This window comes from Colias croceus, chromosome 17 (assembly GCF_905220415.1).
Source record: "Colias croceus chromosome 17, ilColCroc2.1".
Classification (NCBI taxonomy): domain Eukaryota; kingdom Metazoa; phylum Arthropoda; class Insecta; order Lepidoptera; family Pieridae; genus Colias; species Colias croceus.
Window position 1 is genome coordinate 1,440,600 of NC_059553.1, and position 16,587 is coordinate 1,457,186.

The 16,587-nt window shown below is 32.4% G+C and overlaps 1 protein-coding gene across 1 annotated transcript; it reads left to right on the forward strand.

Annotated features, from left to right (window-relative positions):
- Window positions 1-3,425: 3,425 nt before the first annotated feature.
- Window positions 3,426-5,095, forward strand: LOC123699271. Its single transcript, XM_045646193.1, has one exon. It carries the CDS (start codon window positions 3,426-3,428, stop codon window positions 4,650-4,652), a length of 1,227 nt encoding a protein of 408 aa, XP_045502149.1. The 3' UTR covers window positions 4,653-5,095.
- Window positions 5,096-16,587: the final 11,492 nt, after the last annotated feature.

Genomic DNA, 16,587 nt, shown 5'->3' on the forward strand with positions numbered 1-16,587 from the left:
TATAGAGCGTCGAGTTGAGAGTCGTAATTTTTTTTGTGCTTAGCTATTGTCCTATGCAACCTAAATCAGAAATTTAATCTGTAGGGAACATTAAGTTTTTGAGTTACGAATTTTTGATAATCGGAAAATTACCATAGAAAGTTACTCCATCTTGATTTTTTCCATAGGACAATAGCAACTGCGTTAAAGACAACCGACTTCAAACTTGCACTTGCAACATTTAGGTACAAATACAGACATAAATGCTCATAAAGAATCACGTAAATCGGTTCAGAAACCTCGGAGTAATCGGTGTACATACCTACATAAAAAAAAACATACCGGCCGAATTGCCTCCTCCTTTTTTTTAATACGACTCTCAACTCCACACCATACAGTTTTACCGCGATGGCAGCTACAAGTTATTCTGTAAAAAAAAATAATATGTTCAATGATCATTTATTACAAAAAAAAAATATTTTACCTACCTACCTACTTCTTTTTAACGTACGACTACATATTCTGATTAACATTTTATTATGACTTAGGTACCTATTTATCCTTTTTTTGTTCAGACGCATAACGTCGCATAATTCCCACAGATAAAAAATACTTATAATTAATCTGTGGAGCCATATATGTAGAGTTGGCAACACCTGCGTATTTCACGCACGCAGCGAGCGCCTTGTGGGGAAACATTGCAATTTTCCTTGCAAGCCTCTTTTGTTTAGCAATATTGTTTACGATTTCCGCATCGAACAAAGATAATTGTTTATTTTAATGTCTTATCTATACATATAATAAATCTGTAGAAGGGTCAATTCTGTACATTGAAAATATTGAAAAAATAAATATCAGGGGGTGTTACTGGATCGATACCAAACCCAAATATGTGATTAAAAAAATTTTTGTCTGTCTGTCTGTATGTGAAGACATCACGTGAAAACTAACGGTTCGATTTCGATGAAACTTGGTAAAATTATACCTTATTATCCTGGGCGTAAAATAGGATACTTTTTATCCTGGAAAAATACGTAGAAAAAAAATTAATCTTAATTTTTCAGTTTTATCCATAGACGTTGTTCTGTAGAACCGCGAACACACTTTGCGTATTATTATAGGCCTAGCCGTACTTGGGTCCAATAGATTTATAAGATGTCATTGTCAGAGTTACTCAAAATGGAGAAATAAACCATCCACGCGAAGACCGACATCCGCGCGGACGGAGTCGCGGGCGGAAGCTAGTAATTTATATGTATAGTCAATAGTGCACGTGGTGCATAATAATCTATTAATGCATATTGGTTTTGAATAAAAAAAAAATAACAAAATCCAAGCATTATAAAAACAATCATTCGCAGTCATTAGCAAATAATATCTACTACAATATTGTATTGTTATCATCTGATATCAAATAAAAATAACTGCGTTAAAAACAACCGACTTCAAAAACGGAAAAGTAAGAAATAAAAAAGATTTGATATTATTAATTACTACATATTATTTTTATGTGCTATTTACTAAAAAGGTTTGATGTCGGTGCATGGGCTTAATACTAAGTGCTTAGTGTTTGGCACCGACTTCAAACCTATTTAATAAATAGCACATAAAAATAATATGTAGTAATTAATAATATCAAATCTTTTTTATTTCTTACTTTTCCGTTTTTGAAGTCGGTTGTTTTTAACGCAGTTATTTTTATTTAATACTTTTTAGTGTATTTTTCAACACGAATCAAACGAGCCCAAACTCGATAAAGTTGAGTCAATATATTACTGAGTTCCTATGGCCACTTTCCGATTCCATCATCAGATCAGCTCCATGTCATGATAATGTTTCATCGCTATCCAATTTACATTCGTATACAAAATTTCAGCTCAATCGGTTACCGGGAAGTGAATCAAAGTTACTTGCTACATTGAAATTAAGTCATCGAGTACAGACAAAAATGCTCATAAAATAAAAACTACTAGGCCTAGCCGAATAAAATTTTTATGGGACCAATTCGACACCATCCCGCATCGAACAAAAAAAGAATCACGTAAATCGGTTCAGAAACCTCGGAGTAATCGGTGTACATACATAAAAAAAAAAAAAAAAAAAAATATACCGGCCGAATTGATAACCTCCTCCTTTTTTTTGAAGTCGGTTAAAAAGGGATGTGGATTCTATGCAAAACATAAATTTTATTAGAGTTCACTGAAATTACCATGAATTTCTAATGTCCCACTATTACCTACCTCAATATACAGAAGAGGGAAATCTGTTTATATTTAAAATTTGTTACTTTTGTAACATTAAGGACCAAACCACATATTATGTATAATATTAATAACTAGTTCCAAACGAAGCGGAGTTTATCCAAACACTTCACAGATTTTCAAATGTTGTTCCTGAAAACCTTGGTATCTATACAAATATTATAAAGAGGAAAGGTAGTTACGCATCCACCCCAACCCTCTGTATTAGGTTGAGCAATAGCCTTCCGCTGGCCTCAGCAAGACCACCGGAAAGTTCTTGCAATTTAACATAAGCATTCCACATAATGGAAAACATTTGTTTCGCAATAAGGTATCGCTTGTATCATTGCATGTAATTCTGGCATTAACATTTGTGACTCCAAATCGTCCACTTGTTATAGTTAAATAATTAAATAAGTTTAAGTTTAATTTTATTTTATTTCTTTTTTAAAAAAGTCAAATCGCTCCCGCAAAGTTTAACTGGCGCAGCCGGTAGGATAGCCACATAAGGTCTGCATGTCTAGAGGTCTTCAAAATTAGCCCTAGAACATTGCTATAAAGGCCGTGCTATCCTAAAAGAACCGAAATATAAATTTGTTAAACGACCACGACAAGGACATGGGATCGACGATCGGTTGGTGAGTAAAACTTTTTGCCATCCTTTCTTATATTCCTATATCCTTTTTACGAGAGTGTAATTTTGACTTTTAATTATTTTTTTTAACTGTTATTTTGGGATTGAACGTCTCTCACTATAACGGATCTGGTTTTAATATGAAATTCTATTAAATCAGTAATTAGTTATAACTTATACAATAAGAACTATCGTATTTAATTCTAAGAATTGTCTTGCATAAAACTCTGCACAGACTAATTAGCTATAGAGTGTAACTTAAATAAAAGTTTTACATAAGAAAAGTAAATGAATTTTTGCATAAAGAAATATTAATATTAATTGATTTAAATGATCTCAAAATTGATCGTAAGTCAATTAATAAATTTTATATTTTATATGTGATTCACTTTACTTCAAGTTTTAATTTTTATAGTAATTGATAACATATAATTTTTTTTATTCTGCTATATTTTAAGAATTTTTATTATATTGTGTTTTAAATTGATTTCTGTGTGTGTGATTTTTATAATTCGAAATTATTGTAATTGGTTTAATACTTCAGAACTTTAATTACTCTGTACTTATTTAACATGGAAAGCGTAAACGTAATAACAATTCCGAGTGATATGTTAAAGCTTATTCCCCTTTTTGGTGGAGACAAAAGAATTTTGAATTTATTCTTTCGAAAATGTGAATATATAATTAATAAATTTAGAGGGCATGAAGAACAGAATATTTACGTTTTACATGCCATAACTAGTAGATTAATAGGCGATGCCGCCGCGTTATTATCCGAGCGCGAAGACATTAATACTTGGCCCGCTTTAAAGGAATTACTAGAACAGCATTTTGGTGATCCGCGTAGTGAGGATTGCATAAAAATCTCTCTCGAGTCCTGTAAAATTAAATCCGGCGAAAGTTACCTTGAATTTTGTAATAGGATACAGAATATTCGATCATTATTAATATCGAAGGTAAATTTATCGGTAGACACGGAAATTAAACGCGCGAAAATTGCGATTTATAATCATACAGCCCTGAACGTTTTCTTGTATAATTTGCCCGAAAACATGGTGCGTATTGTTAGACTGAAATCACCTAGTACATTGGAACAGGCTTTAGAAATCGTTTTAGAAGAAGTTAATTTTCACGAGCAATACCAATCGCGCAATCGTATCCATAGTAATACTACGGTGCCGAAACAAACGCCTAACGTTACGGTGCCCCAATTTTTACAAAATAATCCTCAACAAAGATCTAATTTTGGGATACCAAATGTACCTCAAAATGCACAACAGGCAAAATTTGGTTTTAAATTTACACCTCAACAACCATTTAATAATAACCCACAGTTCGGGTATAGGCCTTCATTCAATCAAAATCCACAATTTGGTTATAGACCAACATTTAATCAAAACCCACAATTTGGTTATAGGCCTCCTCAAACTTTTGGTATAACGCCACAGAATTTTGGTCAAAGACCTCCTCAAAATAACCACTTTGAGACTACTGACGTTTCCATGAGGACAGCACCCCCTCGACCACAAAATATAACTCAGCCAGGTTTTAGAGTGAACGAAACCGACTTACATAATGACAATTATTACTATAACTACAATCCTTACGACTATACGAATTACTATAGCTATAATCCTTACGACTATACCAATTACTATGGCTGTAATCCTTATGATACGAATTACGAATACGATGAGAATGAGATTTATACACCCACTGACGATACTCAAGACATTAATGTGCTTCCGTCTGATAAAAAAAATTTTCAAACGAAAGCCTCTACCAAGAAAAAATCGTAGAATCAAATTGCGATCCAAATCTGAAATTGCCACATATTTATATTTCTGAAATTAATTCCAAATTTGTGATTGATAATGGGAAGCAAAATTTAAACGCGGACGCTTTATCTAAAATTAGGGTTAACGCTACGAATTCCGATAACGAAAACGAATCTATGGTTGTTAATATAGGCGATAGAGACAATAGGCCAAGAACACGTAACGACTCTAGTACAATTACTATATCAGAACGCGATTCTAGTGAAACGATATCTATTCCCGACTCTGAAACTCTATCGGCGATGAGTTCTCCTAGAACATGTGACTACCCAGTCAGGTCACCATCTGTAACGTCGAAATCGGATACAGTTCATTCAGCTAATATTGTAGAATCGTCCGGTATACCTATATTACATGAAGCAATAGACACAAAACCAAATCAAATTTTAGTATATACGTGGTTTAAGAACGAAATACAAGTTCACGACCTTTCACGTGAAAAACAAAAGGTTTTAGAAGTTTTCTTGCCTACTAATAACCCGGATCTAGTAAAACAATTTTTAAAAGAGTATATTAAACCAAAAGTTAAGTATTTCATTTATTTCGAAGATGATGAACATCGCAAACAGTTTAAGGTAAAAGCACCTAATACGGAGGTATTTCGCAACATTTGAAAGTAAGTATCAAAAATAAGCATTTGTAAGTCTTTCTAAAGGTGCCAAACCACTTTATCGTTAAAAGTGGAACTTAAATTTTGTATTGCTGTTGAGTCTATGTTTATTTTCATGATATTTCTTATTTTAAAAAAATATTTAAATAGTCATGTCGATTTTCCCTAATACGGAGGTATGATTTTGGTCAGAGCCTAATACTGCGGTAGGCGGCTCCTAATACGGAGGGTCAGATATTATATACATTGAAGTTCCGTACAAATAATATTTGTTAAATAATAGGAATGTGTTAGTAAAGTAAATTGTAAGTTTTTTATTCATTAACCATTGGTTTGATTACGTTGATTCACTTTTAATGTGTTTCATTTATGCTTTTAGTTTTATCGGAAAAAAAAACACGCATATCAAATAAGAATCCACAAAAAAAGACACAAAACTTCTTATTTATTTACGCAACCCTAAATCTGATAATTTTAAGTTCTATGAAATAGGGCCGTAATAGGAGATCATATATAACCTAATACAGAGTTACCTGGAAATATCTACCACCGTAATAGGAAAACTACTCGTGTTTTTAATAATCCTAATTCTGACCCATCAAAAATTCGATAAACAAGAGAATGTAAATGCTTATTCAAATGATAACAGTTTTTTGGCTCAGATGTGTAAAACTCAAATCAACAGTTATACAAAATAAATGATTTGTGATACATTAAAATACACCTTCCTATTTTTACCCCTTCTAAGAAACAAACATTTTGTACTCAACCATTTTCATATTTAACTGGATTTCTAGTTAAGAAAACATACCGCAGAATATGGTTTCTAATTTATCAGATTAATAATTATTCCAACTAATCTTGGAATTAATTCAATAAGTAAATCAAATGAAAGTTATAAACAATTAAACATGCCCAGTATTTTTCCTATTTCGGAGTTATGCCACCGTATTAGGATTAATCTATAAAATTTGTATCGTATTACGGCGGTATTTTATTTCTTATTTTTTGGGTAGAAAATAACTTACAAATATGAAACAAGCTATTTAAATAGTGAGTGTAATAGTAGGAAAATGCAATAAACAATACATATACAAACTTGAACGGCTTTTTTATACGAAAAACTTAGTTTATAAATATTAGTGTACTTACTTTTGTTGTTTCGCGTTTGTATGGAAACACCTCTCATGTCGATGCCGTTACACAGATTGATTGATCTTGTTGTGTTGTCTATGTGCTATACTTGCAAACGTTAGTTAAGTCATGGAGTAATAAATTTGGAATAAATAGCTTACGTTTTGGTGTACTTAAAATTTATAAAACAGGAATAAAACTCGAAAATAGAAATACCACCGTATTAGGAAGCGATTTTGACTACCGCCGTATTAGGAGCCTTTACCTTACTAGCATTGTCATAGAATTATTTAGAAAGGATACAGTACTGTTATTTGAATGTACGGAGCGTGTAGTTTTTATAGAAGATGAGAAGGAACAAAAGGCTATTATAATAAAACACCATCAAGGTAAAACGTGTCACCGCGGTATTAAAGAGACTCTAGCAAGTATACGTAGAAATTATTTTTGGCACAATATGCAGGAAACTATTTCAGCCCTTATTAATGCTTGTGAAACGTGTTCTAAAATGAAGTATGATCGTAATCCCTTTAAACCCATTTTACAATTAACTCAAACACAGGACGCGCCGTTCCAAGAAATATTTATTGATATTTTTCAGATAGAAGGAAATTATTATTTAACTATTATCGATGCATTTAGTAAGTTAGGTCAAGCCATTCCAATAGACAATAGATCAACGGCAGAAGTAGTGCGTGCACTCATGAAGTATTTTTCGTTTTACGGCACTCCTAGAAAGATTAGTTCAGATCCCGGTAGTGAATTTAATAATGAGCTAATGAAAGAATTTTTGAATTTACATAAAATTGAGCTTCATATCGGCTCACCTAATAATCCTAATTCAATGGGATTAATTGAGCGTTTACATTCGACCATTAGTGAAATTTATAGATGTGCGAAATACGAAGAGAAATGCACGGATGCAGCATCAGTAATGATGTATTCAATTATTGCCTATAATAGTTCAATTCATTCAGTTACGGGCTTAACCCCTTTTGAAGTCGTATTTGGTCACACGGATTCAGGTAGCTTATTTAACGCTGATTTCGAGCAGCATTATATACAGCAATTGGTTAAGGACCATGCAAAACGTTTAAAGGTTCTATATAAACATTTAGCAGAGAAAATGATCGAAACTAAGCAAAAGGTAAAAGATAGGAGAGGTGGTGAAGATCCAATCAGTCTCCCATCAGGAAAAATTATATTTGCAAAAGACGTTAATAAGCGAAAAAGCAAGGATAAGCCGCGATTCCATAAAGCTAAGGTTATAGGACAAGGTTCAAGGAACGTTGTACCGATAGAGATTGGTAAAAGGAAGACTAAGGTCCCTATTATAAATGTAAAACGCCCTCCGCAGGTGGTGTTGGCTGATAGTGATGAGGTCCGCGCTGGCCCTTCGACTACAACCTCTTCTACATAACCCGGGAATTTATCCTGTGAAAGAAGGGCAAGCATATCTTCAAACAGACTATTGGACTATAATTAAGGTTTTAAATTTAGATAAGATTAATGATGACTTAAATTTTATTATTAGCAAATACAGTGAATTCGATAGTTTAATTAATAAGAATATTTCATACTTACACGATTTTCAAGTGGCAAAATATCACGCTGAATATATTCGTGATATAACGATTCAGAAATACGAACAGTTAGTCCCACAGAAACGTGTCAAGAGAGGAATCCTCAATCCTCTAGGTTCCTTAATTAAAATTATAACCGGAAATTTAGACTATAGTGACGCAATGAGATACGATAAACTTACAGCTAAACTTGAAAACGATCAAACTATCGTTAGAAATAAAATTACTTTAATATCTAAAATGCTCGATAGTTTTATTAATACTACTGAAGTCTTAAATCAAAATTCTAATATATTAGATAAGCGTTTAAAAATTGTAGAATCTATGATTAAGGAATTAGCATCTAAGGATAATCATTGGGTTTATACTACTTATGTTGTAAGCCTTTTAAATTTATTTGTAAGTAACTTTCGTACTATTTTTATAAAATTAGGAGAAATAGAGACTGCTCTAGCATTTAGTAAAGTATCCATACTACATCAAAGTATTATTAATTCTACTGAGTTGTTGCAACATTTAATTCTCATATCTCAAACTGAAAATTTAGTGTTTAAAGCGAGTGAGGCAAACTTAGTAAAACTAGAAGAAACTATTAATGTTAAATCGTATATTAAACAAAACCAGATTACGTTCATAATGGAGGTTCCAATTACAGATAATTATACTTATAACTATTACAAATTATACTCTATACCTATGTACCGTGCATCCGATAGTAAAACCCTTTCCATTTTTCCTAAATATCCTTACCTGTTGGCAAAGGGGATGAAATACTTACCGATCGTAAAACCGTGCCGATCGCTCGCTGCTGGAGAACAATTTCTATGCGATGAACGAAATCAAACGCCTTATCCTGAAACTACTTGCATAGAACAACTGCTTAAATTTGAAGGAAACCCAATGCACTGCGAACAACAGCTAATCAATATAGAGAATGTGAGAATGCAAAGAATCACATCTATAAGTTGGATACTTTTCTCAAAATACAGAAATACTCTGACTCAAATTTGCAATGGTGATGTCAGCAAATATCCTGTCGTGGGCACATACATAATGACCATCGACGAACCATGTAGCATCGAGATCCAGAATATAACGATTCGCCCTCACCAAGTAATCACTGAGAATGATCCGGTAGAACCAACAAAAATTATAGTTTTGCCGCAATTACCTGTGAATAGAACTCCAACATTATCCAGTACACGTGTACTCAATATGCGAGGAATCAACTTGGACGAAGTTAAATATATGTCAACGATATTAAAGCAATCAGTGTTCAGTGATAGTGAAATGGTTAACAGTGAAAGAAACTTTGGATTCAGTGCTACTTTAGGCTATACGTCTCTATTTTTAATCTTTGTACTTGTAATTCTATTTTTACTTTACTTACTTCGTTATAAGGTATTAAATGTAATGTGTCTGCGAAATCATCGGATAGTTATTAAAAATGAACAAACCGATAATTTCGCACTTAAGGAGGGAGGAGTTACGCATCCACCCCAACCCTCTGTATTAGGTTGAGCAATAGCCTTCCGCTGGCCTCAGCAAGACCACCGGAAAGTTCTTGCAATTTAACATAAGCATTCCACATAATGGAAAACATTTGTTTCGCAATAAGGTATCGCTTGTATCATTGCATGTAATTCTGGCATTAACATTTGTGACTCCAAATCGTCCACTTGTTATAGTTAAATAATTAAATAAGTTTAAGTTTAATTTTATTTTATTTCTTTTTTAAAAAAGTCAAATCGCTCCCGCAAAGTTTAACTAGGTTTGATTTTTTGTTTGTTTGTTTGTATGAATTGAATAGGCTCCGAAACTACTTGGCAGATTTGAAAAATTCTTTCACCATTCGAAAGCTACATTATCCACGAGTAACATAGGCTAGGTTTTATCCCTGAAATCCCACGGGAACGGGAACTATGCGGGTTTTTCTTTGAAAACGCGGGCGAAGCCGCGGGCGGATAGCTAGTGTTCTAATAAAACATTAGACAATATATGTTATGCTAATTAAGTTCATATACATAACCACTAGCCAGTAATGGTGCGGAAGTAAACAAAAATCGGCGTGAGTCGTGACGCTGCACTAACGTGCTAACGGTCTGCTTCAAGGTTTAGTAACTGTTTTAAATTTAGTAAACTTTATCATATAAATAAAGTATTCCACGAGTTTGCATAAATTATATTTATTTTTTTCATTTATCTGTTTACCAATCTTCACTATTATCTGTTCTGTGCTTTTATATGTGACGGGAGACATTGTGGAAATGTAGCTTATTAGCCACATTTTACTCTTGTCTCTATTTAGCTCTCGATGGAGTAACAGCTACTTCCATTAATTTTTTATTGGGTTGTTTGGATTAAAATATGACGTGGATGATATTGCAGGTTTTTTTAAATACTTAAATATTTTTGCCTACGTACCTACTCGTAATTAGGTATTATATATGAGACGTAGGCTAGGTATCATTTAATTGAAGACATAAATTATCCTTACCTCTCACAAATCTTATTAAACTTAAAAATTAACATTTAACCGTACATATGTATTAAGGATTTTAATGTAAGCTAAGTGCTTTAAGTAATGTTTATTACCTACCTACTTAAAAAACCTTGGTTGAGCTCGAGGATATCGATAAATCACATTTTCTGTTAGCAGGTACCACTCGGCTGTTAAATAAAACCTTTAAAATTTACAACCATAATGTTGTAAACTGTAATGGATGTAAAAACGAGCTTTTGTTTTGTCGTAAAAAATGTAAGATAAGTTAATGGGACAACCCTAACTATCCTAATATATTTTCCAAATATTATAAAAAAAAATCTTTAAATCTCTCACGTGTGGAACAGTTTGAATCAAGATTATTCAAATCTTTCGCGCCGTTATAGTTCAACCGATATGATGGACAAAGTTAATACAAGGTATAAAAAAAACAAAGAAACTTATCTCTATCTACGCTAAATGACATGAAATTTTAAGCCACCCCTTTATAAACTGATTCTCTAACAACAATAACGTCAGTCACTTTTTTTTGTCTAAGTAAACAAAAATTGTTTTTCACGGTCTTTTAAAAGCATAATATGAGTATCGCATTGGGCGCGAGGTCAGCCGTGCAACAGATAAAAAATATAGTAGGCTATATGTCAATGTCAAACGTGGATTAGTTTTAAAAAAGGACTTAGGGCTGCCGCGGCCGGCTGGTGTTACTTTGTTTTGGTGCTGAAGAGAATAACAATTATTTACTTTTTGATTATCCTATGTAGGTATCTTGTATAATGTTTTCTGTGATGGATTGAGGTAATCAAAATGAATAACACAAGTTGCAATTGGTAATAATGCAACAAACCGTAATTCGCTCTGCATTAATTATTTTAATAAAATACCTAATTTTATATAAATCTCGTGTCACAATGTTTGTCCTCAATGGACTCCTAAACCACTTAACCGATTATAATAAAATTCGCACACCATGTGCACTGTGCAGTTCGATCCAACTTGAGCTTGAGAGATAGGATAGTTTAAATCTCAAATCGTTTTAGAGAAAGCGGACGAAGCCGCGGGAGGTAAGCTAGTAGGTACCTAATTAAAAAGTAAAGCTGCCAAATAACAGTTAACTATTAAGCTAAGAGTAACTTTTATGTAAAAAAATACTTTCGTAGCTTTTAAACTAGTAGTTGAATTTGTGGTAGCCCTGATAGATGGACGGACAAAATTCTTAAGATTTTTTCAAACAAAAGACTGAATATTTTATGTGGTCAACACTTTAAAGTAGCCAACGTGTGATCAATCTTCATATTATGTTTACGTCTACAATAATTATTATGATTACAAATCTATACATATAATAAATCTGTAGAAGGGTCAATTCTGTACATTGAAAATATTGAAAAAATAAATAGCAGGGGGTGTTACTGGATCGATACCAAACCCAAATATGTGATTAAAAAAATTTTTGTCTGTCTGTCTGTCTGTCTGTCTGTATGTGAAGGCATCACGTGAAAACTAGCGGTTCGATTTCGATGAAACTTGGTATAATTATACCTTATTATCCTGGGCGTAAAATAGGATACTTTTTATCCTGGAAAAATACGTAGAAAAAAAATAATCTTAATTTTTCAGTTTTGTCCATAGACGTTGTTCCGTAGAACCGCGAACACACGTTGCGTATTATAATAGGCCTAGCCGTATTTGGGAATTGGGTCCAATAGATATTTATAAGATGTTATTGTCAGAGGTACTCAAAATGGATAAATAAACCATCCACGCGAAGACCGACATCCGCGCGGACGGAGTCGCGGGCGGAAGCTAGTTGGAAATAAAATTAAAGAAATACGTGAACATAATATTATGTAGTACCTATGTACAGACTACGGTCTACAAAAAACATGCACAATACGAATTTAAGAATTGAGAACTTTATATTATTACGGATAAATATTACGTACATACTATTTAGTTGACCCGCTACTTCGTATTACCATCACCAATTACCCAATTATTTTATTATATTTCTCACTGTTTAAACCTTTCGTTTTAAATTAAAAAAACATTTCAAAACCAAATCTGCTGAATCGGCCCAGACGTTCTCGAGTCTAACGAACAACGATTGATTGATATTAAAAACTGAAGACCACACTATAAGTAATTCAATTTTTTAATATTTGTTTTTAAAGTACCTACCTCGCTTCTACCTCACGCCGATCTTCTGTAGCTAACAGCACAGCTGTCTATGTACCTTGAACCTTCCAGTTGCAGTGCTAGCTAGCCTAATTCGCACAGCAAATGCGTGCTCGACAATGTATTAGTTACCAAGCTGTAAGTAATACAAAAATATTTTGGACAACCAAAAACATAGCTCCCATTATATTTTGATATTTCATTCATCATTCAAATGGCATTATTACATATTTAAACTATAATTTGTGCTTTAATCAAGGTAACATGGTTATCCATTAATAATTTCCTTGTTGTTTCAACGATGTTGCCAGACGCAGATTTTCAAAGTTCACTAAGTATAAAAGTGAAAAATTTTTGGCCACGTTGAGCACTTTTTCGTGGGGGGAAATAATAGGAGTTTTCGTTGCCGTGAAATTTTAATTTTAGTGATTTGATTTTTGTATTCAAATTTTATTTGGATTATAATATCGAGTCATACAATTCAATTTATGATATTATCTTGTTTTTTTTTTTTCAAGAATTTGGATATCATTTTTTAACTCTAAATAAATAAGTCCCTTGCGAGGAGAATTGTTGACACTAGCAACACACGGTGTGAGAACTGAGATCGTAGAAGGTCAAAAGCATTCAAGGTGAGTATGCACTCGTGGGAGCGAGTACGGTGATGACTGATGTGTCGTAGGTATAAATAATAATTGTAATTAATATAGAGATGAATGAATCGGTCACGTTGCATAGCACATGGATATCGCCTACGTGAGTCCAGTCATAGACAAGGGAAATTGAAATTCAATTTCAAAAGACAGCGGCATTTTTTTATGAGTTTGAATATAAATAGCCTACGGATGATTGAAATCGGTAAGAAAATTTCCAAATTTTGCGCAATTAAAAAGATCTCAGAAAATAACCCAAAGGGACAAAACAATCTTTCTTTCAGAAGTGGTCAAGTCTAGGATAGACATTTTTTTCGAAAACAAAAACTGAAGAAAAAAACATAGCATATAGTCTTATCCTATTTGCACATAATGGGTGCACACTGCACAGTGCTCATCATATAGTACATTGCGAGAGCCAAAATTTGAAGCCTAGCTTATTTAGTAATCTGTATCCTAGGTACAAAATCTAAAGATTGAATGCATCTCCCTGCTCCCATATAAATGTACCTTTATATTTTATCAGATAAAATATGACTTGTCACGACTTAACCAGCACATGGTCATCCATGTGACCCATTAATATTAATAAACGCGTCTTTGCGGTTAACGTTATTACAAATGCGTATGAGCGTGTAATCTCAAAAACCTGATTGTGTTTATAATTTACTGGGAATACATTATTCTGTGTAATTATCGTAAATTGTAATCGAGCGGTTGTGTTGAAAATTATTGGAATATGTACTGAGGAATCTGTTTGAAGTATGGCGTACCTACTGGTATTGTGATTAAAATGATTAAAAACAGATTTATAAACTTGTTTCATTGTTGATGTATATTTCAATAAGCTTTTCTTATCAAACTTGAGGTACAGTACCTACCTACTAGTGTTTTTGTGCCACTTTTTCACATGTAAAAAAAAAACAAAGTTTTACCTAGAAATAGAGGGCGACACATTGATGAAAATTCAACAGGAAAATCTGTTCAGTTGAAACTCTGGACGTGCAAACAATATTTTATAATTTATCCTATTGTCTATTTAGCGATCTGTGGTTTTGTGGATTCTTGAAACGTAAACACTGTTGTTCTAGGCACTTATATTAGTACCTAATTTTCTTTTAATAATTTTTGTTAACAACACACTAGCTCCACTTGTGTGTTTGTATCATGTTACCGACTCCTTACGACTATAGATTTAATTCAAACTTTTTTAATTTCACACTTAATAGGGCTCTATTACTTTTCATAAATTTCATTTTTTTTGAATGTATAAATGCAATCTGTTCAAGAACATTCAGCACTTGGTTATGAATGTATAAATTTCATGAATTCAACTTATCCCGAATTCACAACAAAAAAGTGAGTAGGTAATTGTTTATTTTAAGTAAAGGCATAAAGGTAGGTAAAGGTATAAAGGTTACAGCGATAAGACCGCCCTCTGTACATATACCTATATTATATCTTGTAGGTATCACTCTTATTTTGTATCATGTATTTTTGTGTGCAATAAAGAATTTTTCATTCATTCATTCATTCATTTATTCATTCATTCATTCAAAGGTATTTAGGCATTATATTTAAGTTATCAATTGATATTTTATGAATATCGTTTGTTCACATTATAATCGCTGAAGCTACACAAATTGTAATAATAGCAAGGGAAAAAAATGTATTAAAGTAAAGGACTCTTTGTTAGGTTTCACAAACAATTTGTTAACAAATAAAGGCAAGGTGCCAGAACATACTTCCGTATATGTCTGTCTGAACAATGCACATGTCATATTCATTTCTATTATAGTTATTTTCCTTTGTCTTTCTTTTATAATTATTATAGTGTGAAATACTCATACTATAAGTAATATAGAATATTGATTAATTACCTATTTTTTTAGTTTTTTTCGCATGTAGTCAATTTGCCAATATTTTTTCAGTTTTATAAGAATCACTAATTATGCAACACGGAATCAAGACTACCTTTATTAGAGTACCTATCAGTACCTACTTTTTTCGATTTTCGAGTATACCTACCTAGGTATACTCGAAAATAATATATATATATTGTCTAACGAAACAAGTACATAAAATTGACATAAGTAGGTACCTATGAATAATAACTAGTTTTCGTTTACGAACATGTAAATGCTTATTTTATTTTAATTGTTGTTGTTGCAAACCACGCATTTTCATGTCTTATATTATGACTTAAATAAACATAAATAATTGAATAATGTACGGACTAGGTGAGGCCATCCAAGGGTCAAGGATCAAAAGCTCGGACCATACTAAACTTATGAATTCACCTTGACCGCCTTCAATAAGGTGATCCATAGACAAATCTATAGATTAATTAAACCAAGAATTAAACAGAACAAAGTTCATATATATAGCCAAGATAGCCAATTTATTTATTGTCTTTGGACGATAGCCGTTTTTATTTATACTTTTTACTGTCCGTACTTCAATTGAATTACCAACTTATTTTTAATACTAAGTTGTTTCTTTTTAGCTATTGTAATTTATTAATTTTACCCAATGATTTTAACAGTAATTTGATTGGTATTACCAAAATTATCTTTAGCGTTCTAGAATCTACTAGAAAGTCTCAATTTAAATGCCTTCCACGTAAAAGGTAAACCATTAATGGTGTATGTGGCATTTAATGGCTTGTAAAACAAGCTGTTTTTATGACTGGGGTTAACTTGAATAATTCATGTTTACATGATCGATGTGAAATTTATTGAGTGATGTACCTACGTTGTCTGCTTTGAAAGTTAAGAAATAAATACTATGTAAACCTGGTTTTTGCATTGATTCGGCTTTTGGTATAGCACCTTTGTATATTTTTAAATGCTAGTGCTTCTGGAAATATTCAGAAAACTTGAAAAAACACCTCACGTAGGTAGGTACCTATAATTCGTTATTCTGTTGGTAGCTGTTAATTTAGGTATCAAAATTTTTCGTTACAATTTTTGATTAAGTACCTACTTATTTATTAATTATTTGAGTCAAACATTTTAGCATTTTTTACAATTTTTTATTTTAACTTTTCTTTTAGTTTTAGGAGTTTTAAATGAAAACAGATCGAAAGCATACATGACACAAATACATTTTTGTTTTAAATTTAAGTACCTATTTATCTATTTATTTATTATTTTTTTAAAGAAGTTTACGTAGCCTGTATCGTGTTCCAACTTCTAGCATGGTCAATTTCCTAACAATCAGCGGAATACGTCCGTCT